The 27,526-nt window shown below is 42.4% G+C and overlaps 1 protein-coding gene and 1 pseudogene across 4 annotated transcripts in view; both read right to left on the bottom strand.

The window, feature by feature from the left end:
* The window catches only part of PHIP (PHIP subunit of CUL4-Ring ligase complex), a 262,408-nt gene that overhangs the window by 196,953 nt on the left and 37,929 nt on the right, over window positions 1-27,526 (bottom strand). For all 4 annotated transcript variants that reach the window (XM_073626842.1, XM_073626841.1, XM_073626840.1 and 1 more), the window contains exons 7-10: window positions 17,447-17,607; window positions 7,138-7,359; window positions 6,533-6,633; window positions 5,121-5,191 (exon numbers count right to left, since the gene is read on the bottom strand). In XM_073626842.1, the coding sequence (XP_073482943.1) occupies window positions 5,121-5,191; window positions 6,533-6,633; window positions 7,138-7,359; window positions 17,447-17,607 (555 nt within the window). The remainder of the gene's footprint in view (window positions 1-5,120; window positions 5,192-6,532; window positions 6,634-7,137; window positions 7,360-17,446; window positions 17,608-27,526) is intronic.
* Window positions 25,578-25,744, bottom strand: LOC141141911 (U2 spliceosomal RNA; annotated as a pseudogene).

Genomic DNA, 27,526 nt, shown 5'->3' on the forward strand with positions numbered 1-27,526 from the left:
ACATTAATGGCTGTGTGTTGAGTTATTTTGAGGGGACACCAAATTTACACTGTTATACAAACTGTACACTCACTACTTTACATTGTAGCAAAGTGTAATTTCTTCAGTGTTGTCACATGAAAAGATATAATATAATATTTACAAAAATGTGAGGGGTTTACTCACTTTTGTGAGCTACTGTAGGTATGGTTCCCTACATAAAAGGGCTGCCAATTCCAACACCCTTCTAGCTGAGGTGATGGCCATCAGGAAGGCTAACTTGCATGACAGCAAGACTATTGGAATTTCCTTAATAGGCTCAAATTGTTGTTTCTGTAACAGCACCAAAATTTAAAGTTCCAAGGACACATAGGTGACCTAATGGGGGGAAGCAAACGAGTTGCCCCCTGCATAAAGGTTCAGACCATCGAATGGGAGGCTAAAGGCCTTTGGAAGAATACTTACAGGGCCAAAATCTGACCTCTGATTGCACTGAAAGCCAAGCTGATTTCCACAGCCGACTGTAGAACAGAGAATTCTCCCAAATCACGTATTTCAAAAGATACCATTTTCTGGCTTCACACCAATCAATATAAGTCTTCCAGACCTTATGTAGATCTTCCTAGTGACCGCTTTCCTAGCATTCACTAGGGTAGACACTACTTGTCCCAAGATGCCAGATCCTTCAGCACCCTGGCTTCAATAGCCATGCCGTCAAATTTAGAGACTGTTAATTGGGGTGGAATATAGGACCTCAGACAGTAGATCAGGGCGGTGCGGAAGCGTCCATGGCCCATCTATTGCCAACCTCACAATACCTGGGAACCAGGGCCTTCTGGGCCAGGCTAGTGCCAGCAGAATGACTGGAACCCCCTCTCACCAAATCCTGTGCAACAAATGTGGAAGGAGAGAGATCGAGGGAAATCATAAACCAGGAAGTACTGGCTCAATGGAACTACCAGAGCATCTGCTCCGATTGCCAGGGGATCCCTTGTTCGGGACACAAACTGATGTAAGCTGTTGTTGAACCTGGTTGCCAATAGACAGACATCTGGTCATCCCCAACGCTGGCAATTTTCCTGGAACACCCTCTGGTGTAGGGACCATTCCCCCGGGCAGATCTGCTGGCGGCTGAGAAAGTAAAAAATTTTCTGTATCACTTATTACTTAAGGTTGCTTTCACACTGGAGCGGGCATGCGTTGATGGTAAAACGCTGCTAGTTTTAGCGGCGCTTTACCGTCATTTTAGCGGCGCTATTCGGCTGCTAGCGGGGCACTTATAACCCAGCTAGCGGCCGAGGAAGGGGTTAAATGCGCCCCTGAAGCGCCGCTGCCAAAACGCTTTGCAGGCGCTTCGGCAGCGGTGCGCATTCATTTCAATGGGCAGGAGTGGTGGAGGAGGGGTATACACCGCTCCAAAGATACCGTTTGCAGGACTTTTTTTTACATCCTGCCAGCGCATCGCCTCAGTGTGAAAGCACTCAGGATATCACACTGAGACTGCAGGGGAGCCGTTTTACAGGCACTTTACAGGCGCTCTTTTTAGCCCAAAAGCGCCTGAAAAACGCCCCAGTGTGAAAGGGGTCTAACTGTTAGATTTTATGAGATGAAGGGAAAAAAAAAATCGGCCAAATATATCGGCCCAAAAAAAAAAAAAAAAAAATCGGCATCACATATCAGAATCGGCCACCGCGATTTCTAAATATCGGCATCGGCCAGAGAAAAACCCATATCGGTCGACCTCTACAGTTTACACAGAGCTCCCAGCAGGCGTAACTGTTGGTGAAGCAACTTGTTTGTTTGAACTAGCTTGGTCCAAAGTATTTGAAGTCAACGAAAAAAAAAAAATGGAGTTAAGCATAGAAGCTTTTTTTTTTTAAAATGGATGTGAACGGTCAATCCCTTAATTAATTTAAGAACCGTTTTGGGACTGAAGACCTGGAGCTCAGAGAGCTCAACAAACTTACCCATCCACCTTGTAGATACTGGTAAAAAAAACTGAAATACTTCCTGTATGGGAGGGGTTATATAGGGGCGGACTTTCTAAGACTGTCTACCAGTGTCGTCACCTAGAGATGGCGTATAACCCAGTAGGTAATGAATATTAGCCTAAATCTGTGTCCCGTGATGTATGAAAAGGAAAATATCAATTATATAAAATCATTGTTTTAAATTAAATAACGTTAAAAGATAAAGTACCATCCAGATAAAACCATATCATATAAAACCAATAAAGTGTTGGACAGTCAATGTTGAATGTTAAAAGGGTGTAGAATCCATGCATTTCTTTAGGATTCGCGCTTAGCGATGGACACGGCAAAAACAAAAACACTTGCCAAAAATCAAATTATATATATATATATATATACACACATACACACACACATACATACACACACACACATTTAATCATCCTATTTAACCAGGAAGTACATAAAGGGGGAAAAAAAATTAAGATAAAAATGAATAAATATAAAAACAGTGAGAAACAACAGGGGGGCCTAAAAACAAACATCCCATGTAAAGACAGCCATCTAAGGAACTTGCTACCCACACAGATAAGACTAACAGATTTTTTTTTTCCTTTGTCCTTCCTGGTTAAATAGGATGATTAACTTTGTACTGCAGTATATATATTTGTTGCGCTTTTGCTTTGATTTTTGGCAAGTGTTTGTTTTTTCAGTCTCCATCGCTAAGTGTGAATCCTGAAGAAGCATAGCAAAACGAGCTGATTCTACACACTTATAACAGTCAACATTGACTGTCCAACACCTTATTATTGGTTTTATATGATAAGGTTTTACCTGGATGGCACTTTATCTTTTAATGTGATATAGTTAAGACAATGATTTTATATAATTGAATGTGCCAACAAATGAAGAAAGACAAAAACGTCAAAGTCCCTTCCCCTGTGGTTGATGAGGCTCCCCCCCCCCCCCACCTCCCCTTTTCAGGATGTGGTGCTCTGTCTTACAGGCGTTATAGTGTGGTCTTACTGACCAACATCCCAGTCTCCTACTTCAATCAAGTTAACGCCTTATTCATGAAGTTTGTATGGGCCAACCAAAACCCTACACTAGATTGCCACCTCCTGGCCTTAAAATATAGTGAATGAGGGCGCAATTAGACCATATACTAATGCAATAAATGAGTAAAAACAATCAGTAGATGTAGTGCATATAAATCATGTCATCAATTCAAACATATGTATGTGTCAAAAGTCCAAAAACAAGACAAAATAATAACATATATAGCAATGTTTTAAATCGGGTCTTCTTATGTAAACGCCAACACCATGCCTCCTAAAGTTCAATGTGCTTCCAATCTTGAAAAAAAGTGCTTCACCCGAAGTGACAAATGAATGTGCTCACCAGATATCTTAGGTCAATAAGTGGGCCCCAGGCATATAAATCAAAGGATCCCTTCCTCCATTGGCTAGATTCCTTCATGCCACACACAATTTTATCCAACTGCTTCCAGAAATTAGCCTGGATCTCAATGCAATCATAAATGGCATGAAATGGTACGATCTGCAATCGGATATAATCTTGAATACATATCCTCAGCTCCCTTCCACTTAATCTGTGAAATATGGCTCCATCACAAACGAGCCACAGAAAGGCATAGATAGTGTAATATATTCTTTAATAGCTTAAAACTACTTGCAAATCTTGTGCAAGTACAGCAGGAAGTAGCACAGCTAGGAAAGAAGGCAGAGGCTGGCCCGTCACTAGTGAGTGAATCGAAAAGCGTGGCGTGCATCTCAGCTGGTACAATGGAAGTGAAGAGCTCCTGCATCATGTGTTTCAAGCCTCACTTTCAAGATGTGGTGCTCCATCTTACAGGGGTTATGGTGTGGTCTTACTGACCAACATCCCAGTCTCCTACTTCAATCAAGTTAACGCCTTATTCAACAAGTTTGTATGGGCCAACAAAACCCTAGACTCAATTGTGACCTCCTGGCCTTACCTAAAATATATGAGTGTATAGCCTTTTCCAGATGTCAGAAGATCATACATTTATCTGCCTAACGTAATCCATCTGCATCAAACTCCAGACCAGACTTTAAAATCTGTTAAAGCACGTAAGGGGCTATTTGCCACATGCTTTGGCACTGCCCCAAATGGTCGCCGAAATAGCCTTAATGACTAAATGCAGCAAAAAGACAATGCTCCACTATAAATCGGTCTCCATGTTGATGCAATAGGTGGAGGAGAGGGGGGATGAGGATCTTGACTTGTCCTCACAAAACAAGCATGAAATAGACTTTAAAAACTGGTTCTATTGGAATGACTTCCTCTTTTCAGACAAAGGTAAAACTCTGATGGTCAAAACAACCTGACTTAAATCTGCTCCCACTTCTGTGTGTTCAAAGGAACCCTGCTCCCCCAATCCTACTTATTTGCCTTGGTCATCCTATCTTTTCTTCATACACCGATTCTTCCCTTTCATTACCTACTAACCTAACCCCCACTACACGTTTACAGCCAACCCCAAACAGCCAATTAGAGGAAGCCCTATATTCATGATGAAATACAATGTTTTTCTGCAAATGCCTGAGCAGCACTCAGCCCGACTTCAATTATTCAGAGAGAAGGACAGGAAGTCACCATCCTGCTGCCGGAACACAACGCTGTATACTGTATATAGCTGATGCTACATGCAGTTTATACACAGCTCCCAGCAAGTGTACCTGTTAGTGAAGCAAATAGTTTGTTTGAACTAGCTTGGTCCAAACAAAGTATTTGTTTGGACTTAAGTATTTAAGTCAGAAAAAAAAAAAACTGGAGTTAGTCTTTGAAAGCAAGCAGAATTCCAATTGCGCCAATCTCATTTTTACCCTGAATTCTTTACCACTTATGTCAGACGTTCACTACTAAAAAGGGAATTCCCTCTTCTTGTAAACATTCAGTTCTTTGCATTAAGGAAAAAATGAACCTGCGCTACTATACTGCGACTACAGCAAATATGTCAAAAATAGGTCATAGTGTGAACATAGTCTAAATGGAACTGGGATTGCCAGAAGTAAAAAGACCTGTCCGTGATTAGGATGGAATATTCCACTAGAACGCATGCAAATTCTTGAGAAATACACAAAATCTACACCATTGTTGTATGTTGCTGATATTACAGCTACTTACCAGAACTGAAAGAAGAGCAGATCATTTGAACCCCCGGTCGTGGTCTCTCTGTGTACTTTATGGGCCGGGGACTAAAGAAGAAAGTTCAAATATATTTATTTACACAAAAAAACAACATACAATGTCTGGTTATGTAGAGGAAAAAAAAAATAAACACTTTGGAACGTTCACAGATGGCAAGAATGTACCCACTGTCTGATCTACAAGCCCCCCACCCCAGTATTGGTAAAAAGATTTAACATACTGGAAATGGCAACCTGCACATAAAAGCTTGCTGCAGTAAATCACCAAATATACCTTTAAAATGCATGCAGTTGCAAATCAAATCCCATTAACCACTGCAGGAAAGTGACAGATATTTTAATCTACTATATTCTGTAAACGTGTGTGCACGAGGCCTTACGGTTTAGTTGTGATATACTGTTATTTCCCACCATTTACTCCAAACCGCATAGGTATACAATCAGAACATGATGTGTGTGCCTAACAACCTATGACTCACATTTGACAAATTATAGCACTAGGAATGCTGCCCTGACCAGATGTGCCAATATGTAATATCCCTCGCTGCTCATTCACAAAAAAAATAGGAAAACGTAAACATACCCAAACTAAGACAGACCTCGATTAAGAAAAAACGATGCCCTGACTGCACAAACACGACCAGTATATGACAATTCTCTCCTGCCAGACTCTTGCTGCAAATGGCAGAAAGTCAAACTGGCCAGTGATGGTGGCTGACAATAACCAAATATACTCATGACCAAGATCTTCTCTAGGTGAGTCAAGCTGATGAGCTGGGAAGTCAATCATATGAAAAATAGCCTATCGTTTTGAAGTGTTTCAGTGGGAGGTATACAGGGTAGTACCCTGAATACAAGTACATACAAGATCTTGGGTAGTATGATCATCTTAATTTATTCGGAAAGTCATTCATTTTGCGGCCGTAGTGATACCACTACTAAATGAATCACTATGGCTGCAGCCACAAATGGCTATTTAGTTCCCCCATTAATTGAGATTCAATCACTCCCTGGACCTGAACCGAAAGCTCATTTCTAGTCAGGATGAGCAACGGATCCATAGCTATAGGCAGCTAAAGTTACTAATCACAACTTTTTTCTGCTCAAGACAGAGCTTCTCACTGTCCTCTACTACCACATGAGCCTTGCTTTTGGGGTACAAATGTGCATATAAAACTACTGCTTTTGCATGCAGAAGAAAATGTTCTTACTAGATAAAGTTGTAAAGAAAACCAGAACAGGAAATCACTGCCCATACAAGTTTACAAACTATAGAAGAGATGCTCTGCTACTTATTAGGAAATATTAACTGAGAAAGCTCTGGAAATTTGTCATCCCATCTTATTAATTTAGAGCCTAAAAGCTTCTAAAAAACATAAAAAACCTTACTTTATTTTTAGAGTGCCTGCATCCCAAAGCCAGAAGCAAATTGTGCCATCAGCTCCAGTAGAGGAGAGGAATCGCTTAGATCCACTGCACAGTGGAGAGAACTAGATAATAAAAAAATAGTATGAATAAATTACATGGGGAGGGAAAAACGATTGCATATATGCATGAGTTCTAAGGTGCTTATGTAGAGTGTATGACCAACACCATGCCTCAGAGCAGTTAAATACTTTATGCATAAATACTTTATGCATGACATTTGGAGAGTTCACAGAAAAAAATACTACATTACCAAAGCATATGGTAGCCATCTCCAACCTCAGCCTCCCATCCCCTTCATATCAGTTTAATAAATAACACCACTAGGTATTTATATTTGAACACAGTGTGTATCCAAAACCTTAAAAACAAAACTAAACCCTCCAGCTTTGTTTTCTTACTATTTTTTTTTAATGTTTAATATACAAAAAAAACAACAAAGAAAAAGAAAAAAAGCGCCCCCCCCCCATCTTTTAAAGCCATGGATGCCGCTATCAAGATAAATATGTATACAAAGACAGATCAAACTACCAGGACTCTTATGTCTAGTGGAATTAATAAATTATTACCTGTAGAGAAGTTATAGAAGCGCTGTGACCCTGCAAAATGGCCAGTGGGGCACATGTCCTCAGGCACCAGATTCTAATCATCTTGTCACAGCTTCCAGCAGCAATCATTGTATTTTCATAATTGACAGCCATATCAGAGATTTCAGCAGCATGCCCCCTTAATGTTGCCAGGAGGTGGCCATCATCTGTTGACCATATTTTTACCAGGCAGTCATCAGAGCCCTGAGATTTATGTTAAAGCACACAATCAATATCACAGATTTCATAAAAGAAAACAGTTTAGAAAGCATCAACCAGCATCTAAATTAACCTTTGTGTTACCAAGGTAAGTAATCAACCAAATGACACTCTCTCAAATGATGTGATACTTAAAAGGTATGAACGAACAAAGGCCAACTTCAAGGGGCATAATGGACTTCTGGACACAAGGCAGACTTTTCAGATTTTCTAGTTGACAGACATCCAATTGTTGGTAGAGGCGACTGCCTTTCTTTTCTATTTAACCCTTATGTCATTGAAATGATACAAATACTCCCTACTACTGCATGTATTGAATGCGGAAAGGCATGCATACCATTATATTTGAAACTAACTGCCTCGCCACCCAAAAGTCTGTGGTTTGCTAAAGTAAATAGGAGATCCAACAAATGGATACGCTTAAGGCCTCAGGGAAGAAGGTTGCCATAAAAATTGGTTTTACTGGACAGAATTCACATGCACTTCTGAATACCGGGACATTTTGTCATCTCAAGTCCAACTCCATCAACCTTGACCACTGGTTGTATAGGGCTACCCAAACTAATATTTCACTACTGCGCTGATCCTGGACCACCAAACACTTTCCCTTTCCTCTTCCCCCTTTTCTTGCCCTGCTTGGGGCAATCTGCTTCACATGTCCTCACTTTTTTTGTCCCCTTCACTTTTCTGTTCCTCAGGCTATTCAAACAGTTTGTTTCAATGGAGCAACCAGGACTAAGGGTTGTCCGCTGCAAAATACGAAGGAAGTCTCCTTGTGGGTTCCAATGAATCTCTATAAAAATCCATTTTGTTTTCACACTATGTTGAATACTTAAGTTTTTCCTGAGTTCTGAAAAAAAAAAACTCTGTTTTTCCTATTAGAGCTTGTACCTTACAATGTAAGGACGTGTAGTGCATACACCTTTCTTATGATCGCTTACTCCTTGACTTGTTGAAACTTAAAAATAAAGAATTGAAAGAAAAAAAAACAACTGGCACAAGACCACCCATTACAGTAGGCCCCCTCTGCACTGCAAAGGTAAATTGCTTGTTAAGTTTAGGATATAAAGGAAGAGAGATTACTTACCTGACTTCAGGCTCTGGTCTGGGGGTGGTCCCTCTGTCGTCTCTTACAAAGCAGGGATACTAAAGCTGTACTATACGCGGAAGAGGAGAGTGTGTGGCCACAAGCAACTTACAGAGGTGTCTGAAGCACCATTTGCAGCACTGAAGGTATGCTTCTGGAGCAAACAAAAAAGGTAAATACAGCCTCCTCTGCAATGCCCTGGATGCATTTAAAGGGTTTGTAAGCCTAAATTATGCTTTGCTGCCAGCCCCCCTTATTTAAGTGGCCATCCTGCACTGTATAAGTGTTTGTTAGAATCAATGCCTCTAAATACCTTTTTATGATGCATCTTCAGTTTGGTCAAGCGACTCCCAGCCACTCTGCTATTCCAATCCAGGGCTACAGCAGGAGGAGCTGAGCTCTCCCTCTGACATCAGCCGCTCGGCCCCTTCCAATGTAGCCCTGGATCGGAATAGCAAAGCGGCCAGGAGTCACATGACCGTCCTGAAGATACCTTTTTGTGCTGTATTTAGATGCATTGTTTCTAACAAACACTTGCACAGTGCAGGGTGGAAGCTTAAAAACAGGGGCAGGCAGCTATTTTTTTTAAATTGTAGATTTTTACCAACAGCATCGGGGGGGTGAAGATAGACACAGACTCCCAGCTGACAGGCAGGGAGGGGACAGGTGGGAGCAGAGAGGAGACCGCATATGACAGAGGCATGTAAATGGACCATGGTGTCAGGGCTCAACAGCCATGATAAGCCATGGTCAGTTTACATGGGGGAGGGCCAAAACTGGCAGGATCAGCCAGGTTTTTTTTTTTTACGGTTTCCAGAAGGGCAAGTTAGACAGCACAAGCACTGTGCCGTTTTATCTGCTATAAGGAAACAGGATCTATATTTTTTTTTATTTAGGGTAACAACCACTTTAACCCTTGTAGTGTGAGGAGGGGGGTTACACTGCAGGGGTATTTTGTTGTGCCTGGAGTTGGGCTTAAAGGGGTTGTAAAGGTAATTTTTTTTTTTTTTAAAAATAACAAACATGTTATACTTACCTTCACTGTGCAGCTCGTTCTGCACAGAGTGGCCCCGAACCTGGTCTTCTGGGGTCCCTCGGCGGCTGTTTCAGCTCCTCCCCGCAAGCATTTACCACCTTAATGCGAGCTCCCTCGCATGGTGGTGAGTGCTTGCGGGCGCGCTCCCGTGATACAGCCGGCGGCTATAGCCGCTCGCTGTATCACTCGGCCCCGCCCCCCGGTGCGCCGCGTCATCGGATGTGATTGACAGCAGCGCGAGCCAATGGCTGCGCTGCTTTCAATCCATCCACTGCAGCCAATCAGCGACCAGGCTGAGCTGCAATGAAGATGACGAGGATGAGCAGCGAAGATTCGAGGCGTCAGGTAAGTAAAACGGGGGGCCTGGGGGCGGCGGTACTGTCAAAAGTTTTTTCACCTTAATGCATAGAATGCATTAAGGTGAAAAAATTTTTACCTTTACAACCCCTTTAACTTTCTGTACTAATCCATATTTGAGTGAAATCTTTTGTGGAAATTCTTAACTGCCAATACATACATTCAAAGATACTAGCTGGAATGTTACTGCCTATCAAACCTAAAACCCCAAGTTTTATTGCACAGTACAATAATATGAACTGCACACAAATTACTGCCTATTTGAATCTTTAGATCAGACTGATGTCAAAATGTAGTGAGCGATGCTTTTCTCTTTAACCAAGGGTTTTTGAGACTTTAGGGAGTCCCTGTGTTAAAGTGGTTGTTAACCCACTGTACTAACATCGTCTTATCCCCTCTGTATCATAACATTTGTCCCTGTGTCTGTGTAATGTATAGAGCTGCACGATTCTGGCCAAAATGATCACAATTTTTTTGCTTAGAATAAAAAGATCACAATTCTCGCAATGTAAAGTCTTTCACATTATACAAAAAAATTGGGCTAACTTTACTGGGTTTTTTTTTTTCTATTAAAGTAATTTTTTCCCAAAAAATTGCATTTGAAAGACCGCTGCGCAAATACAGTACAATATAAAATATTGCAACAACCACCATTTTATTAGGGTCTCTGCTAAAAAAAATATAATGTTTGGGGGTTCCAAATAATTTTCTAGCAAAAAAAAATGATTTTAACTTGAAACCAACAAATGTCAGAAAAAGGTTTAAGTGGTTAAAATTTCCTTACTTACACACAAAGTGTATTCCATTGAAAAATTGTTACAATGTTTAGACTTAGTTCAACTGATAAAGAATGTTGTGCTTCTTGGCAGACTGCCCAGATTTTTTCTTCCTTTCTTTTGAAGGCTGTGGCTTCAGAAGAGCAGAGAGAATTCTTTGCATAGCAAGAATCGTGAAACACTTATCAAGATCGCAACGGGAAAGAATCGTGATAACGATTCTTGGCGATTAATCGTGCAGCTCTAGTGTAATGCAAAAAAACTGCTGATTTGTACCTGTATAAGCTGCACTCTGAGCTCTCAGCTGACATGTCAGCTCCCTTGTTTCTCCAGCTCAGAGCTGAAGTGGGCGGGGCCGAGCCATCCTGCTGACGTCAGACGGTGGAGGAAGGGGAGGGGAGAGAGAGCCGACAATCAGCTGAGCGTCTGGAGCCATTTACACAGGTACAGATCGGCTGAGTTTTTACATTACACAGGGACAGATGTTCTAAATGCTACAGAGGGGATAAGGAGATTTATTATCAGATACGAGAGGAGGGGGGGGCGGAAGACAGAGGACACAGACACCGGAGAGCTGCGTGGTCTGTTTGCAGGGAAGGGTATAGCCAGGCAGGATCAGGCAGGATTTTTAGGGTATACAGGGGTCCAAATGACACAGCACAAGCACTGTATTAATATGCTTTAGAAAAAAAAGGATTTTTTTGGGGGGGGTTAACAAATGCTTTAAAGTTCAAGACTGCTCATTTGTAGTTCTACAGAAGCTCCAGGCGATTTTGCTACTCATTTTATTATTATGAAAATTTAGCAATCTGACCTCTGGAATGCTTCAATTCAATGAGGTGGGGGGTTGGGGAGGACACAGAGGAAAGAATAATGTTCAAGGTGGCAATTTAACTTCCCCCCCCCCCCAATCCTTTACAAATTGGTTTAGCCACCTAAAGAATAAAATGTAAAGCATGACCAAGCATGATTCTTATAGCAGAATTGACCTCTTTCTACTTCAATCTCTTTTGTCCAAGGTCAAGTCCACTTCCAGAGGCTCAATCACTTTCTCAGATCATGCCCTGGTTTTTCCGTGGACATAGATCTGCTGTCCCCTTTGTCTATACCCTGTATGTGGAAGGTGAAGGAATCTAATTCAAACCTCAGTGGTCATTGCGGAAGTTGCTAGGGAGCTACACAATTTATTTTCCTCCAATGTGACTCCAGACTCCCATGATGGTGTCGGAGGCACATAAGGGGTACATCAGAGGGATTCTCATTAAGATCAGTTCCTGTCTTAAAAGAGAAAAGGGACAAACAAGTTGAGGATCTCCTGGTAAAGAGCAAGGCTCTGGGAGGCAATCCACAAGAAATCGCTAATTACCAAGACTATAGCTGACCTTTCCTTGCTGAGGACCCAACTGCTTTCCCTTGCTTTGGACAGAGCGAAAGCCACACTGGCCAAATGTAGACGTAAGTTCTATGAACACAGCAATAAACGTGGTAAGCTTTTGGTGTGGACTCAGAGCTCAACAGACTCGCACATTTATTGTTGAGCTCCTTAACAAGACACAACAGAAGGTTCATGTGACAGAGGAGATTGCTGAGATATTTCGACTATACTACATGCCGCTTTACAAACTACCTCGTCCTGATCCCACCTCTGACGATTCTGCCAGGGTTGCAGCTATTCAGGTGTATATTCAGAGTTGGGGTCTTCCTCATTTGGCGGACCAAGACCTGGCAGCGCTGGAGGAACCTTTTACGGTTGAGGTCTAGCCCTGGCTATAGCACGTATGCAAGCAAGGCCCCTGGCCCGGATGGCTACTCCCTCCTATATTACAAAACCTTTTGTGACCTTCTGATGCTGCACACAATGCAGCGGGCACGGGGGGGGGGGGGGGGGGGGGGGGGTCACCTTCCCGGAGGATATGCTTTGGGCTCATAGCAGTTATCACAAAATCCTAGCATTGTGTCTGATTGAACTGGGACCACAACTGATCCACTCTGATCAAGTGGGGTTAGTTCCCATGCGGGAAGCCCACAATAATATGACCAAGGCGATTAACATGCTCTATACTGCTCAGGTTCGGAAGATCCTTATGCTGCTCCTCTCAACTGATACGGAGAAGGCATTTCATAGTGTGAACTGGGTCTTCCCGCTAGAGACCCTCCGGCTGGGATATCGGATACTGCATTGGATTCAGGCCATCTACTCCCATCCTTCTGCGCAAGTGAAGGTGAATGGTCACCTGTCTTCTTTTTGGAATCCGTAATGGGATGAGGCAAGGGTGCCCCCTTTCTCCCCTGATCTTCATCTTAATGCTTAAACCCTTAAGGACAGTTAGAAACAACCCAGATAGCTCCGGCCCACATCTTGATGAGGCATTCTCCCCCAAGATCGTGGCATATGCCGATGACTTACTATTTTTCTTATATAAACCTTTAAGTCTCCCTGCAGGATTTCCTTGACGAACTGAAGACCTATGAGGATTTATCCTCTTTTCGTATTATCAGAAATCAGAGGCCTTTGGTGTCTCAATGTCGGAGTCGTTGACTACTCTTCTTAGGACTGATTTCCCCTTTAAATGGGCCCCCTCTTACATAAGATATCTGGGAAGTCTACCTAGTAGGGTGGCGGATATCTTTTCATTAAATTTTCCTCCTTTTTTGAGGGATATTAGGATCTGGCACTGTGAGAATATGGCATTTTTTCTTGGTTCGGCCGGTGTAACATAGTGAAGATGAACATCATGCCTTGATTGCTCTATCACTTCCAGGCCCTTCCGATACATGTTCTGAGCTCCTGTCTGTGCACAGTTAATCGTGCCTTTGTTACTTTTCTGTGGGCTCAGAAGACTCCTAGGCTTGCTCAGTCTTTATTGTGTCTACCAATGGCCCTCCCTGACGCAACCTCTATCACATGGCATGCCACCTGACAAGAGTGCTGGATTGGTGCAGCCATGGCCCTCTGAAGCTATGGGTTCAGGTGGAACAGACTCTCTGGGATTTAGCTGGACTCGGTTACGTGGTGTCAAGCGGACTTTGCCCGGGTTCTCGCTCATCCTACGGTTGGGGAGACCAGGCGGGTTTGTTCCAAGGCATTTTCGGGACTTCTCCATTGCTCCATCCCTCTCTCCATTTACTCCCATAGTTGGTAACCTGGCCTTCAGTCCTGGCCTACAAGATCCTAGATTCCAAAACTTGAAAGCAGTGGGGGTCATTCCAGGCTTGTCATTTTATTGTAAATGGTCGTTGGTTGACCAGACAGCAAATCATGGATAGCCTGATGTCTTCGCAGGATTGCCCTTTTGGCAAAAAATACAAATATTCCACTTCCTCGGAGGCCAACCTTCCCCAGATTCCTTCAAACTTCTTTGCTTGGACCAATCTCCTTTGCATCATGCGTTGTCTCTAACATACCATTTGACGATTTCCCCACTTCCAGATTTCAAACCTCATCACATTACCAAATTGGAGAGGGACCTAGGGGTCAATTTTATAGATAAGCAGGTGGAGAGAATTCTGATGCTCTCATACAAAACATCGATCTGTGCTATGCACCAAGAACCAGGGTTTTACGATTCTGATCCGTTGGTACTACACGCCGGTGAAGATCCATAGGATGTCCCCCCAATGCTTGGACTGTTGCTGGAGGTGTGGAGAGGAATCCTGATCTCTTCTGCACAACTTCTGGTCCTGCTGTCTCTCCAAACATTTTGGATGGAGGTGCACCATATAACCCAAAAATTCATGGACCGCGAGCTTCCAAAGGACCCTGTATTCTTCCTTCTGCATCACCATTGTTTTTCGAGCAAGGTATTTCGATCTTTTCAACCTCTCCTGCTTACAGCGGTGAAGAGCTGCATTTTTCTTTTTGGGAAGAGGATATAGTCTCCATCTGTTTGAAAAAAGTGGCTGAAATCAACAAAATGGAGGACTTGGTGGCCACGGAAAGGGGTCTCCGGGAGAAATTTCTTAAAAAATGGTTTTACTGGCATAAATTTGTTTACTCTGAGGAGTACACGGAGCTGCTAAAGTAAATCCTTCTACCTGAATACTATATATATATATATATATATATATATATATATATATATATATATATATATATATATATATATATATATATATATATATATATATGGGTCTGGAGCATTGGCGGAGAGTCTCTCTGTATATACCTTGTATAAAATTCACACAGGGTACAGAGACGTCCTAGACCTTGTATTCCAGGTCCTTGGTGTACATATATTTGCTTGTTATGGCTTGTACTGTGTAAAACTTTTTATGAATGTATTCCAGTTCAACACTGCCATAACTACGGTCTCTAACTGTGTGCTGTTCTAAAATAAAGTATAAAAAAAAAAAAATGCATGACCAAGCAACGGCACCGCAATTTGCATCTTACAGTACCATATACAACTGATGTTTACATTTACCCTCAAGAGGTATTCTCATAAATGCATAAAGTTATTCTTTAACCATGACAATTAGGTGTAGTGATGCGACAATAAAAATTCTGTGACACTGCCATATCGCCCAGAACAGAGAGATTTAGGTTTAGATTTTTCACACTGGAGTGGTGACAGCGTTCGCGATAAGGGCGCCCCAAAAGATGCTGCTTGCAGGACTTTTCCCGTCCTGCAAGCGCACCGCCCCAGTGTGAAAGCACTTGGGGTTTCACACTGGGGGGTCAAGAGAGGTGCTTTTCAGGCGCTATTTTCAGAGCCAAAAAGCCTGAAAAGCACCCTAGTGTGAAAGGGGTCTGCAGGACAACTTTTACAGGGGTTATTACAATTGCTTCAACTTAAAAGGGGAACTCCACTTTAGTTGGAAACAAAAATAGCATATATATATATATATTATATATATATATATATATATATATATATATATATATATATATATATATATATATATATATATACACATACACATACACATACACACACACATATCCCTTACATTTTTCACTCTGTTATATTGCAGCCATTTGCTAAAATCATTTAAGTTCATTTTTTCCCTCATTAATGCACACACAGCACCCCATATTGACAGAAAAACACAGAATTGTCATTGACATTTTTGCAGATTTATTAAAAAAGAAAAACTGAAATACCACATAGTCCTAAGTATTCAGACCCTTTGCTCAGTCTTTAGTAGAAGCACCCTTTTGATATAAAACAGCCATGAATCTTTTTGGGAAAGTTTTTCACACCTGGATTTGGGGATCCTCTGCCATTCCTCCTTGCAGATCCTCTCCAGTTCTGTCAGGTTGGATGGTAAATGTTGGTGGACAGCCAATTTTAGGTCTCTCCAGAGATGTTCAATTAGGTTTAAGGCAGGGCTCTGGCTGGGCCATTCAAGAACAGTCACGGAGTTGCTGTGAAGCCACTCCATTATTTTAGCTGTGTGCTTAAGGTCATGGTCTTGTTGGAAGGTAAACCTTCGGCCCAGTCTGAGGTCCTGAGCACTCTGGAGGTTTTCGTCCAGGATATCCCTGTACTTGGCCGCATTTATCTTTCCCTCGATTGCAACCAGTCGTCCTGTCCCTGCAGCTGAAAAACACCCCCACAGTATGATGCTGCCACCACCATGCTTCACTGTCGGGACTGTATTGGACAAGTGATGAACAGTGCCTTGTTTTCTCCACACATACCGCTTAGAATTAAGGCCAAAAAGTTCTATCTTGGTCTCATTAGACCAGAGAATCTTATTTCTCACCATCTTGGAGTCCTTCAGGTGTTTTTTTAGCAAACTCCATGCGGGCTTTCATGTGTCTTGCACTGAGGAGAGGCTTCCATCGGGCCACTCTGCCATAAAGCCCCGACTGGTGGAGGGCTACAGTGATGGTTGACTTTATACAACTTTCTCCCATCTAACGACTGCATCTCTGGAGCTCAGCTGCAGTGATCTTTGGGTTCTGCTTTACCTCTCTCACCAAGGCTCTTCCCCCCGATAGCTCAGTTTGGCTGGACGGCCAGCTCTAGGAAGGGTTCTGGTCATCCCAAACGTCTTCCATTTAAGGATTATGGAGGCCACTGTGCTCTTAGGAACCTTAAGTGCAGCAGAAATTTTTTTGTAACCTTGGCCAGATCTGTGCCTTGCAGAATTCTGTGTCTGAGCTCTTCAGGCAGCTCCTTTGACCTCATGATTCTCATTTGCTCTGACATGCACTGTGAGCTGTAAGGTCTTATATAGACAGGTGTGTGGCTTTCCTAATCAAGTCCAATCAGTATAATCAAACACAGCTGGACTCAAATGAAGGTGTAGAACCATCTCAAGGATGATCAGAAGAAATGGACAGCACTTGGGTTAAACATATGAGTGTCACAGCAAAGGGTCTGAATACTTAGGACTATGTGATATTTCAGGTTTTTCTTTTTTAATAAACCTGCAAAAATGACAACAATTCTGTGTTTATCTGTCAATATGGGGTGCTGTATGTACATTAATGAGGGAAAAAAAAAATGACCTTAAAATGATTTTCGCAAATGGCTACAATATAACAAAGAGTGAAAACTTTAAGGGCGTCTGAATACTTACCCCACTGTGTATATTATATATAATAAGATTTGCAGACAAAAGATTTGCAACAAAAATGTAATTTTTGATGAGATACTCCTAAAGGGAAATCGTATCCAATTATAAAGTTACTCCCATTCACACTCACTTTGTACATTGACACAGACAACTATATCTTCAGAATAACAAAAGGGTAGGAATCTGCAACAAAGTTTGTTTTTGGAGTTATTCTAATTTCTAAAGAAAAAAAAATCATCCAAGATATTGCTGTATAGTGTTAATGTAAGGCCAGCACATCAAACTTACTGTAAATATCCTTCGGCCAGTCCGATCAAAAGTCACACAGTAAACAGAGGAGAGATGTCCCAAAATCCTCTTGTGCATCTTCATATGCTGATAAACGGCTGTTGGGACTAGTGTCTCAAATTTGTACTTTCCATTTAGCTTTCTTGCAAAAAGTGTATTTCCTTTCAAAAGAAACAATGCATAATTTACATTTACATTGATTCTCAACATTCAAATTTGTCTAGGGTTGATGGCAGGTTATCACAGGTAAAAAGAAACTACAAACACACATGCAAGTTGAGGACTAAGTTCACCTTATAGTGGGAAAAGAAAAGTGGGTTAAAGTACATTAAAAATACTTGGCTACCCTGGGTACTTCATGGGGATATGCCTAGCCCTGCAATCCTGACTTGACCTAGGGTAAACATTGCACATTGTTGAGATGAGGAACACTCACCTATTCCACTGATGAGCGTTCCTATCTTAATTTTATTTTTCTTTGGACTGTTCTACTCTTTTCTCATTTCCAAATTCAGTTTTTTCCCTTCTACTTCCAAGGCTTTTCATTTTATCATCCACCTTACTCTGCAGTCTCAACAGAACCGTAATACCTTAAACAGAACTCCCCACTCATTATGGCATCTGGGTATATTTAGATGTATCCTGCTGCACTTTTCAGAGATGATTCCACACTTTTCTGCTGACTTTTCTCATTTAATCTGATATGTACTTACACCATGCCCTTATTACTGTACTTTACCAATCACATTGCTGTTCCCAGATGTGCATTCAGCTGGTTTACGGACTTGCCTATTTTTGGTGACGTCTATTATTTAGATTCCTTTGCATAGTTCAATAAAAACTTATTAAAAAAAAAAAAAAAAACACATTTCAGCTTCTAAAATTGTAGCTTTGTTTCAATGTGTAGGCCTTTCACGCCACCCCCTTTAAAAAAAAAAAAAAAAAAAAAGTTATTGTCAGCGCTCATTGTATTTTGCATCCAAGATAGATATTGGACAGGATGGAAAAATTACTGGCAGGAAGAGTTTTTCAGACAGCCTGTGGGAGGTGGCGCAACAGGCCTACACGTTTTAAAGTAAGCAAAGTTTTAGCTGAACAGTGTTTAGCCTACTGGGGGCACCATGACCACGTATGATTTTGTTTTTTAAAAGGTAAACTTAGCCTTTAAGAATCTGAGGTCGTTATTAGAATTTTTACACTTACCGTAAAATCCTTTTCTTGGAGACCAAACGACATTGTCAGGTTATACCATTGCCTACAGGAGGACTGAACACTGGCAAACTAAAAATAAATAGTAATCCAGTCCAGGATAACCCCTCCTACTGCCAAATACGCCACAGTTTTGTAGCAAAGCAGTACCAAGTGCATGTCTACAAATACAGAGGAGTGGGACACATGTCCCCCAATGGACTCCAAGAACAGGACTTTACAGTGAGTACAAAGATACCATTTTCTTCCCCATCTCTTGAGGGCCACCGAATTATCAAAATGGTTATAAAAAGGCATTTTTTTTTCACTTCAATGCATTTTCTGCATTAAAGGAGTTCACCTTTGTTAAAGAAAAAAAATTATAAATGCATTTTTTTGCAGGTTTAAAAAAAAAAAAAAAAAAAAAAAAAAATAATATGTGCATTATTTTTCTTTACTAGGAGCCTGCAAAACATTGCACCTGCAATCAGAAGATCGCGAGTGCAATACAGGACTCCTACAGACTGTCAATGTATATCCGATTGCTCGTACCTCGTATGAGCAGGCAGTTAAGCACTGACAGAAAAAACAGTGAACTACCTAGAGCTCTCAACAGCACCTTGGTAGTTCATTGAGAGACAGCCGTAAAGGCTGTAGATACTTGTATTTCTCCCATTTACAGAACTCTGTGAATGAATGATGCGGACGGCAGGGCAAGACCCCATAGAGCGTTTTTTGTTTTTTTTTTTGTTTTTGTTTTTTTTTTTTTAAATGTGCCAGAGTTCGGAGAGAAGATTCCTGCAGCAGTGAGAACAGGTTACATGTTCCACCCCAAAAACAGGTGGAACATGCAACACGTCCCCCCAAAAGGTAAACGTATCCTTTAGGTAAAAAGAACATTTCAAAAGCTGCTCTTATCAGCCCCCACACCTTTAAACAACTTACTTGAGCCTGATCGCAATTTAGCGATGTGCACATCTGCAGCAGCTCTTCTCCCCTCTGTTCTCACAGGAGAATCAGGAGCAGGAGCTCCTGCTGCTGTCAGTCAAACCCTGCAAGGAGGGAGTGGGGCCTAGGCCTGCTGTGCATGTGTGTCTATAGACACACACACAGCCCAGCTCAGGCTTGAGACTGCACGAGTGCCCCTATAACAAGCTGCTTGCTATGGAGGCACTCGGGAAAGAGGAGGACACAATATAGTCTGTGGTGGACCCCAAAAGAGGAGATTCAGGGCCGCTACGAACAAAAAAAACATAGCACAGAGTAAACAGAGTAAAGCTCTAGAACCACTTTAACTGTCAGGGCAGCCAAAAGCAGTGAGCGCCAACTGAGGGTGGTCATCAAACAATAAGAAGCCCGCTAAAAAACAGAACTGGGGACTGCCTGCAGCTCAAAGAGCCATCTGCAGGCCCTTACATCTGAAGCTGGCATCAGATGTAGTCCTAAACCTGGTACAGTTAAGAGAAAAATAGTCTTCTAGTGAACTGTAGCTGGACAGAGGGATGCAAGAATGAGGTCTTAGTTGAGATAAGAGGCTGCCAGTTCAGACACACCCAGAGGTGATGGCTATAAGAAACTCCACTTATGGCTATGAGTGGAGAGGTCAAGATTACTGATGGGGATAGGGCGGTTTTTGAAATGTTGCAAGAACCAAATTCAGATCCCACAAAGTCAAAGAGGACTGAATAGGAGGGGATCACACAGGAGACAACCTGAACTTAAATCAAAAATCAAGGAGTAGGTAAGCCAATGGTTTCTTGTACAAGATCACAAGAGCAAACATGACCCTTAGTGCTGCTGAAAGCTAAATGCTGAGCCAACCTCTGCTGCAAGAAATAAGGGCTTTGTCATATGGAAAACTTCCTTTAATTCTAAAATACCCCATCCCACAAAACTTGGACTTTAACAGCTATACCGTAAACAGTGTGGTAAATGGAGCCAGAAAAACTGGAAAAGACCATGAAGATTCACTAGATGTCTTAAATGAATATCATATCTGCTTGGACCAATTTTGGAGCCATGAGAATCGCTGGATTGTGGATCAGGGTATACCGATCACACAGAGCATCCATTGCATTCACTAGAAGATCCCTGTACCTGGAGCAAAATTGCCCAGTTTGTTGTTGAACCTGGAGTCCTAGATCCGGCATCCACTACCTGTTACACAGGTCCTGAACACCTCTGGACGTAAGAACTTTTCCACAAGATCTAGGTGCTGCTAGCCTGGGTGCTGCTAGCCAAGGTAGGCTGCCTGCCAATTGTCAACATCCGAGATTTAAAAAGGGAGACGAGGCTGAAATGTGAAGTTGTGTCCAGGACAGGATCCTCCTCTCGTTTGAGCAAGTTCTGTGTTTCTCCGGGTGACCCCTCTAACTGGGTGGATTAATACTGGAATGACAGTCAAATTGCTTGTAGATGTTGACCAGGACAAGAGATTCCTCTGAAATCCAAATCCTCTGCTCCAAAAAAGTGCCTAGAATTAATTCCCAGCCTGACAGGCTAACATCCGCTACAAAGATCTTCAGAAAGATAGGAAGCAAAGACTTCCCCTGACTCCAGAGCCAGATTCCTGATCTATCAAGCTAGGAAAAACCATTACTTAGTACTACTGGAATCGGTCTGTCCAAGGACTGGACCCACTTGTTTCATGATGACAGAAACTGGGCAAATGGCACTACCTCGAAGGAGGCTACCATCAGCCTCAGAACTTTCATGGAGAAGCAAAGGGTAGGGTGATCTGAACTGAAAAGTAGGAGTACAAAAAGACAGTCACTTCCAGCGCTAAGAGGTCTTCTATGGAAAAGAGCAACAGTATTCCAAGACTAGGAGGATGCTGCCCTCCTCAATGGGGGTAATCCGATGAAAACTACGAAAACAAAAGCAAATGTAAGGCGCACACACCTAGTGCATTACCAATGACATTTATTGATTAGTAAAAATGATCAATTAGTAAAAATAATAAAAAAATGGGTACTTACAAAATGCAACGCTCAATGAGCCATAAAAGAAACAGTATGTTCCTTTAACACATCAAGGGCTAACTGACGCGTTTCAGGGGCGCACCACCTTCCTCAGAGCCAAGCTAAGGGCGCCCCCGAAACGCATCAACTTTATCCCTTGATGTGTTGAAGGCACATGTGCCCGCACTACTCCACGCTGTTTTATGGCTCATTGAGCATTGCATTTTGTGAGTAACCATTTTTACCATTCAATAAATGTCATTGGTAATGCTCTAGGTGTGTGTGCCTTCCATTTTCTTTTGTTTTCGTGAAAAGTATGAGTCTAGGAACAGAGTTAGAAGTCTCCGCTGGGGGAAAAAAAAAAAGCGGTCTCTTTGTCTAGGACTAGAACTAAGTATTTCAAAGGTTGACTCAGTTCCTGGGCTGCTTTTTGAAGGTTTGGGCTCGATGTGGACCAACGTGTGTTGCATGACTATGACTTCTTGTGGACAAGTTTGTCTGGAACAGAAAGGAGAGATTCAGAATCAGTCTTAGTAGCTGATGGTTCAGAAGGCAGAATGGAAAGAGAGACTGCAGGAAAGGCACGCTACACCCTTTAGAATGTAGTCAGTGCCCAGTCCCTTGGCAATTCCAACAGCTATCGACATGGAAAGTGCTCTGCAGCTAACTTGTTACTGGAATAGCGTCTGGAAAGCACCTTGTGTGTATGCAAAATCCTGTGGTCAACTGTCACTTTCAGGCTAGCCCCACAATGTCTGCTACAGCCAGGTCTGAGAATAGCACTCCGACATTAGGCTGAGAAAAGGTCAATCCAATTAGCTGCTTTTGCAGAGACCAGCTCAAGCAGTAATGTACAAGAAACTTAAATGAAGAAAATAAAAAAATGCTATCATACAGAAAATTCCCAGAACTGAATGAAAAAACAAAACAAAATGTACTTCTTCCTAGGACACTAGAAAATATGCATATATTCTGACAGTAGGTGTTACTCTGGACTTGCTTACACTTTCTGGTATGGTCAAATCCTTCTGTAGGCAGCAATATAACCCAAGAGTTGATGACTTAGAAATGTCAAATTGTTTAAATAGTTCTCATAAAATGGTTCATTCATTAATCTCATTAGTAGCACTAATAACCCTCCCTTGATAGTACTTTAAAGCACAAACAAGGTCACACAAAATGCTAATGATAGCCAGCAGAAAAATATAAATTTAACTAAAGTTTTTTTTTTTTCTCCACAAAAAAGTGGGATGGCATGATACAATATTCTGAATTAAAAAAAATACATAGGGTTGCTGCATGTTTTCCCTACACTATGCTAAAATAACTACTTCAGACCAGTGAGGGTTTGCACAAGAATTCTTTTAGATACTGTATCTCACATACTCCTGTGAGAAACCTGGCCTCTCTACAGAAAAACCCGACAGAGTTGACTGCTCTGTCAGGTATGTGTGCAAGACAGGTAGAAAACACATTTCATAAGACTGTTTTTCTATTTGAATAAAAAGCTGCTTTAAAAATAATGAAATAATAGGACTAGTAACTGGATGATAAAGCTGGCCGTACAATATAAAATCTTAAGTACAATCTCACTTTGATATTTAGCAAAACTATATAATGTAAGGTCGACCCTAAAAATTACATTCAATTTGCATCAAACCAGATAAACTCTTGCACTACATAGGCAGGGGCGTAGCTACCGCGAGGCAAACAAGGTGTTTGTCTGGGATGCCATCCCCACAAAATTCCTAATATTGGTTGCCACTGACTCCACGCCAGACCTGACAGCAGAAACTTGTGACCCCGCCCTCCTTCCCAACACTGTCCCTGCTATGCACTGGGATTGGAAATGGAAATGGAAATGGCCATGGCTCCCCACCACCCCCCCCCCCCCCCTTTCCGCAGCTGCATCCTTCTCCCTTACCTGTTGCATCCTACTTCCTAACCTGTGGCCGTAAGGAGGGAGGAGGAGGAAGCAGCAAGAGGAGATGCTTGCTCACAGGGGGCTTCCTGATCCAGGTAGTGCAGGCAAGCCAAAGGGGACAGGACATATCCCAGATACTGGGCACCCATTAGCTGTGATCTGGATCAGACCCAGACCCCCACTGCAGAGATGATGCTGGGTGATCTGCTGTCCTCTGGATACCTGAGTGTGGGCACTGGGGGTGTATGAGGTGACTGTGGGTACGGGGGGGGGGGGGGGGTGCCTCTTACCTGCCTTACCCATGTCCCCCTATCTCTCTCTCATCCCCATCTCCTCTTCTCCTGGGGGCCGGAGGGGGGGGGGGGCTTAGCACTGTGGCAGGCTAGTGGCCCCCTCCCAAGACTTTCAGGGCTGGCCCAAGGACCCGCATCCTTACTTATCACACAGTGAGACGACCATGTACAAACACAAAAAGGACAAAACGTGACAAACATAGGCATCAAATAAATAGAAAGAAAGTGGGGAAGGGATAGTGAAGAGGAGAGTGAAAAAGGTGGCCATTAGGGTTGTCCCGATACCGATACTAGTATCGGTACCGGCACCGATACCGAGCATTTGCCCAAGTACTTGTACTCGGGCAAATGCTCCTGATGCTTCCCCCGATAACTAGAGGACAGCTGTGATCGGCGCGTGGGGGAGTTACAAGATTCTCCCCCAGCGGCTTTCACCAGCTTTAGTGACATACAGTGGTGATCGCTCACAGCTGACTGTCCCTGCATCCTCCTCCATGCCCCCTCCGTTCCTCTGTGCCTCTCCGCTGTCCCCTGCATTCCTCTCTCCTTATCTGTCCCCCTCCGTTCCTCTCTCCTTATCTGTCCCCCTCCGTTCCTCTCTCCTTATCTGTCCCCTCCGTTCCTCTCTCCTTATCTGTCCCCTCCGTTCTCCCCCTCAGTTCCTCCGTCCTCCTCCTCCTTCCTTTGTGTATGGATAGAGTCAGCTGACTCTGTCCATTCACATAACTGAAACATTGTAATCTCCTGTGATTACAATGTGTCAGTTTATGAATGGAGAGGAGCCGCTGTCTTCTCTCCATTCATTCTCAGTGCAGCTGACGCTGCAGAGAAAGGGACTGGGGAATCTCTATCCTGTCTCTTTCTCTGTCTCAAGGGGGAGATATCAGAGGTCTGTTAAGACCCCTGATATCTCACCAAAGCCCCCCAAAAGGGCTGATTAAAAAAAAACAAAAAAAAATAAATAAGAATAAAAAAATATTATTTGTAAAAAATAAAAATTGTAAAAAAAAAAAAACACCAAAAAAAAAAAAAAAACACACACATATACAACGTTCACCCCCCCCCCCCCCCCCAAAAATAGCAAAAAAAATAAAAAAAACTGTTACGTGATATTAAAAAAAAGTATCGGTAATCGGTTTCGGCGAGTACTTGAAAAAAAGTATCGGTACTTGTACTCGGTCCTAAAAAAGTGGTATCGGGACAACCCTAGTGGCCATTGTGTAAAACAATGACCAGGCCCTCCGGCCAGGAATAAAAAATTCCTCTGGTCCCAGCCAAAAGGCCCAGCCCAAGAGGCAGGTGCTAAAAAAGCGTGTTCTATGGTGCAGTGATGGTGGTGCCTTAAATCAAAGTGACTGCCACTTACAGTGATTATTTGGCACCCCTGGACTGCCACTCCAGGGGCACATACACCATAGGCTTTCAAGACCAACTCTGGTCCACGGCCTAGACCACAGCAGCCCCCAACGCAGACAGAAAAGGCATGAGGTTCAGGGAGCTTGGTGAGAGCCCTTGCCCCTAAGGCTTCACCCGTCACTCCCATCACCCCTTCCAAATTTCACATTCGGGTAGATACTAACCTCTCCCCCTCACCAGCAAAAGGGGAGTAAGTGTTCTCTTACACAAATAACTGTCCGTAGCTAGAGCTACCACAATCCAGGCCAGGCTGCCAGGGACCCGACTCTCCAGCCAGACCAAGATGCAGCACCCATCCTCACCAGGAGCACCCTTCCAGATGGCTCAGACTCAACCATTGGCCGGTCCCCAGTCGGTCGGGCAACTCAGCATAGTCCATGCTGAGTACCGCCCTTCCAGGCACTATAACACCATTGGATTTGCTGGCCCTCCCCAACGAGAGTGACATAGCGCCTCCTCTGGAAACTGATAAGAACAGATACTACACTTGATCTTAGCCAAAAGGCCGAGAAGCGCCTTAGTGGGGACAATGGAGACCTTATTTTCTAGCTTTGAACATGGTACATTACAGACAGCATCCTCGTCGGGAGATTCACCCTCACTACTTAGCCTAGTGAGCACTGTCAGCATGACTAAAATTTAAAACCGAACTTTCAGGAAGAATGAAAATACTAATATTTAATAGTACATTGGTAAAAGGATTTTTAAACGCAAGCTGTGTAGATGTTTGAATTAGACATATCAGCCTCTTGCAGTCCTAGTACAGCAGAGTTCAGAAAGGGGAAGAATTTTCACATGGAGCCAACCAGTTCTCATGTGCTAACAAAAGATTATGCTGATAGGACAAGAAAACAGAGTGACAGACAGGTAAGCTTATCAGTGTGATGCTTCCCCTTTCCAGTCACAGGGTGGGGGGACAACACCTCTAAATGTTAATGAAAGCAGATCTCCTCTTCTGCCAGACAGTTAATTTCACAAGGGTTCTGAAGCCAATTCAAAGAGGTAACATAGGAAGCTGTAAAGCTGACCCAGGAAACAGACTGATCAACTGAAAACAAAGAAGAAAACTAATGCGCAGAACCAAGGCGAGCCAAAACAGCCAAATAGGACGAAGAAGCCGCCACGCATACGGCAGTGTTCCCACACAGAAAAACAATAAGGTAAATAGAGATATGTGACGCTAACTCAAAGTGCATAAATGTGATCAAATATAATCCAATTCTTCAAGTAAAGTGCATATGCGTAAAGAGCAAAATCACATAAATATAGTCACTAAACATCCATTAAGTTCATAAGAAGTGACATCGGATAAATAACAGTGAAAATTCATGAAATATGACATCAAATAAACAAATCCAAATGAAATGAATCCAGATGGCGCTGTCTTATGGAGATTTTATATAGGCTAGTATATATGCTTTTATTTTCCTTTTTTTTGTTTTATTTTTTACATTTTTATATTTTTTATTCGGATCTGTTATCAGGGGGTCTCTTTATTATAATTGGTTAGACCTCATATGGTTATTTATGGCGTCTACTGAGTGAGGATACACCTATTAGTATTCCAATCCAATCTACTGAGTGAAGATACACCTATAATCCACTTTGCTGATTAAGAACTGACTATATAAATAGACACCTGATGCCTGACTCCATTACCCTTTGATAAAGTCACGTGGGCGGTGACGATACGCGTCAGAGAAGAGTCAGATGTCATCACTTCTTGCCGTGGCTGAGACCGGAAGTACTGGGATCTGTGCTGTTCATTTTATGTTGTATATGCCTTCCATTTAGAGCTTTGCCAGACCTGTGATGATCAGAGGAGACTGATCGATTGATGGTGTTTCATCCACTTCCTGATTGCAGGCTCGACTTGACCCTAGGCGTCTGTGCTAGAGGTGAGAGGCTGGGGGAAACGTGGGGCGCACCACGGAGTACGGTTATTATGAGGAATCTGTCACCTATCATCGTTTGCACTTGCACTTTTTTCATCTTTTTTTGCACAAACTGTTTTATGAAAACTAACTTTGTTCACGTTGGAACTGTATTACATTAATTGGATCGACTTATGGCTTTTATAGCGTTTCTGCACTTTATGCGATTTTTGTTATTGCATGCGACTTTTTATCTCATGCGATTTAAAAATTTTCTAAATTTGTGATTTTATTTTATCTTGATGCACGTTTAGAATATTTTTGGATTTATTCACCTTCATTTGGATTGGTTTATTTATTTGATGTCATATTTCATGAATTTTCACTGTTATTTATCCAATGTCACTTCTTATGAACTTAATGGA

Source organism: Aquarana catesbeiana, linkage group LG04 (genome assembly GCF_042186555.1).
Source record: "Aquarana catesbeiana isolate 2022-GZ linkage group LG04, ASM4218655v1, whole genome shotgun sequence".
Lineage (NCBI taxonomy): Eukaryota > Metazoa > Chordata > Amphibia > Anura > Ranidae > Aquarana > Aquarana catesbeiana.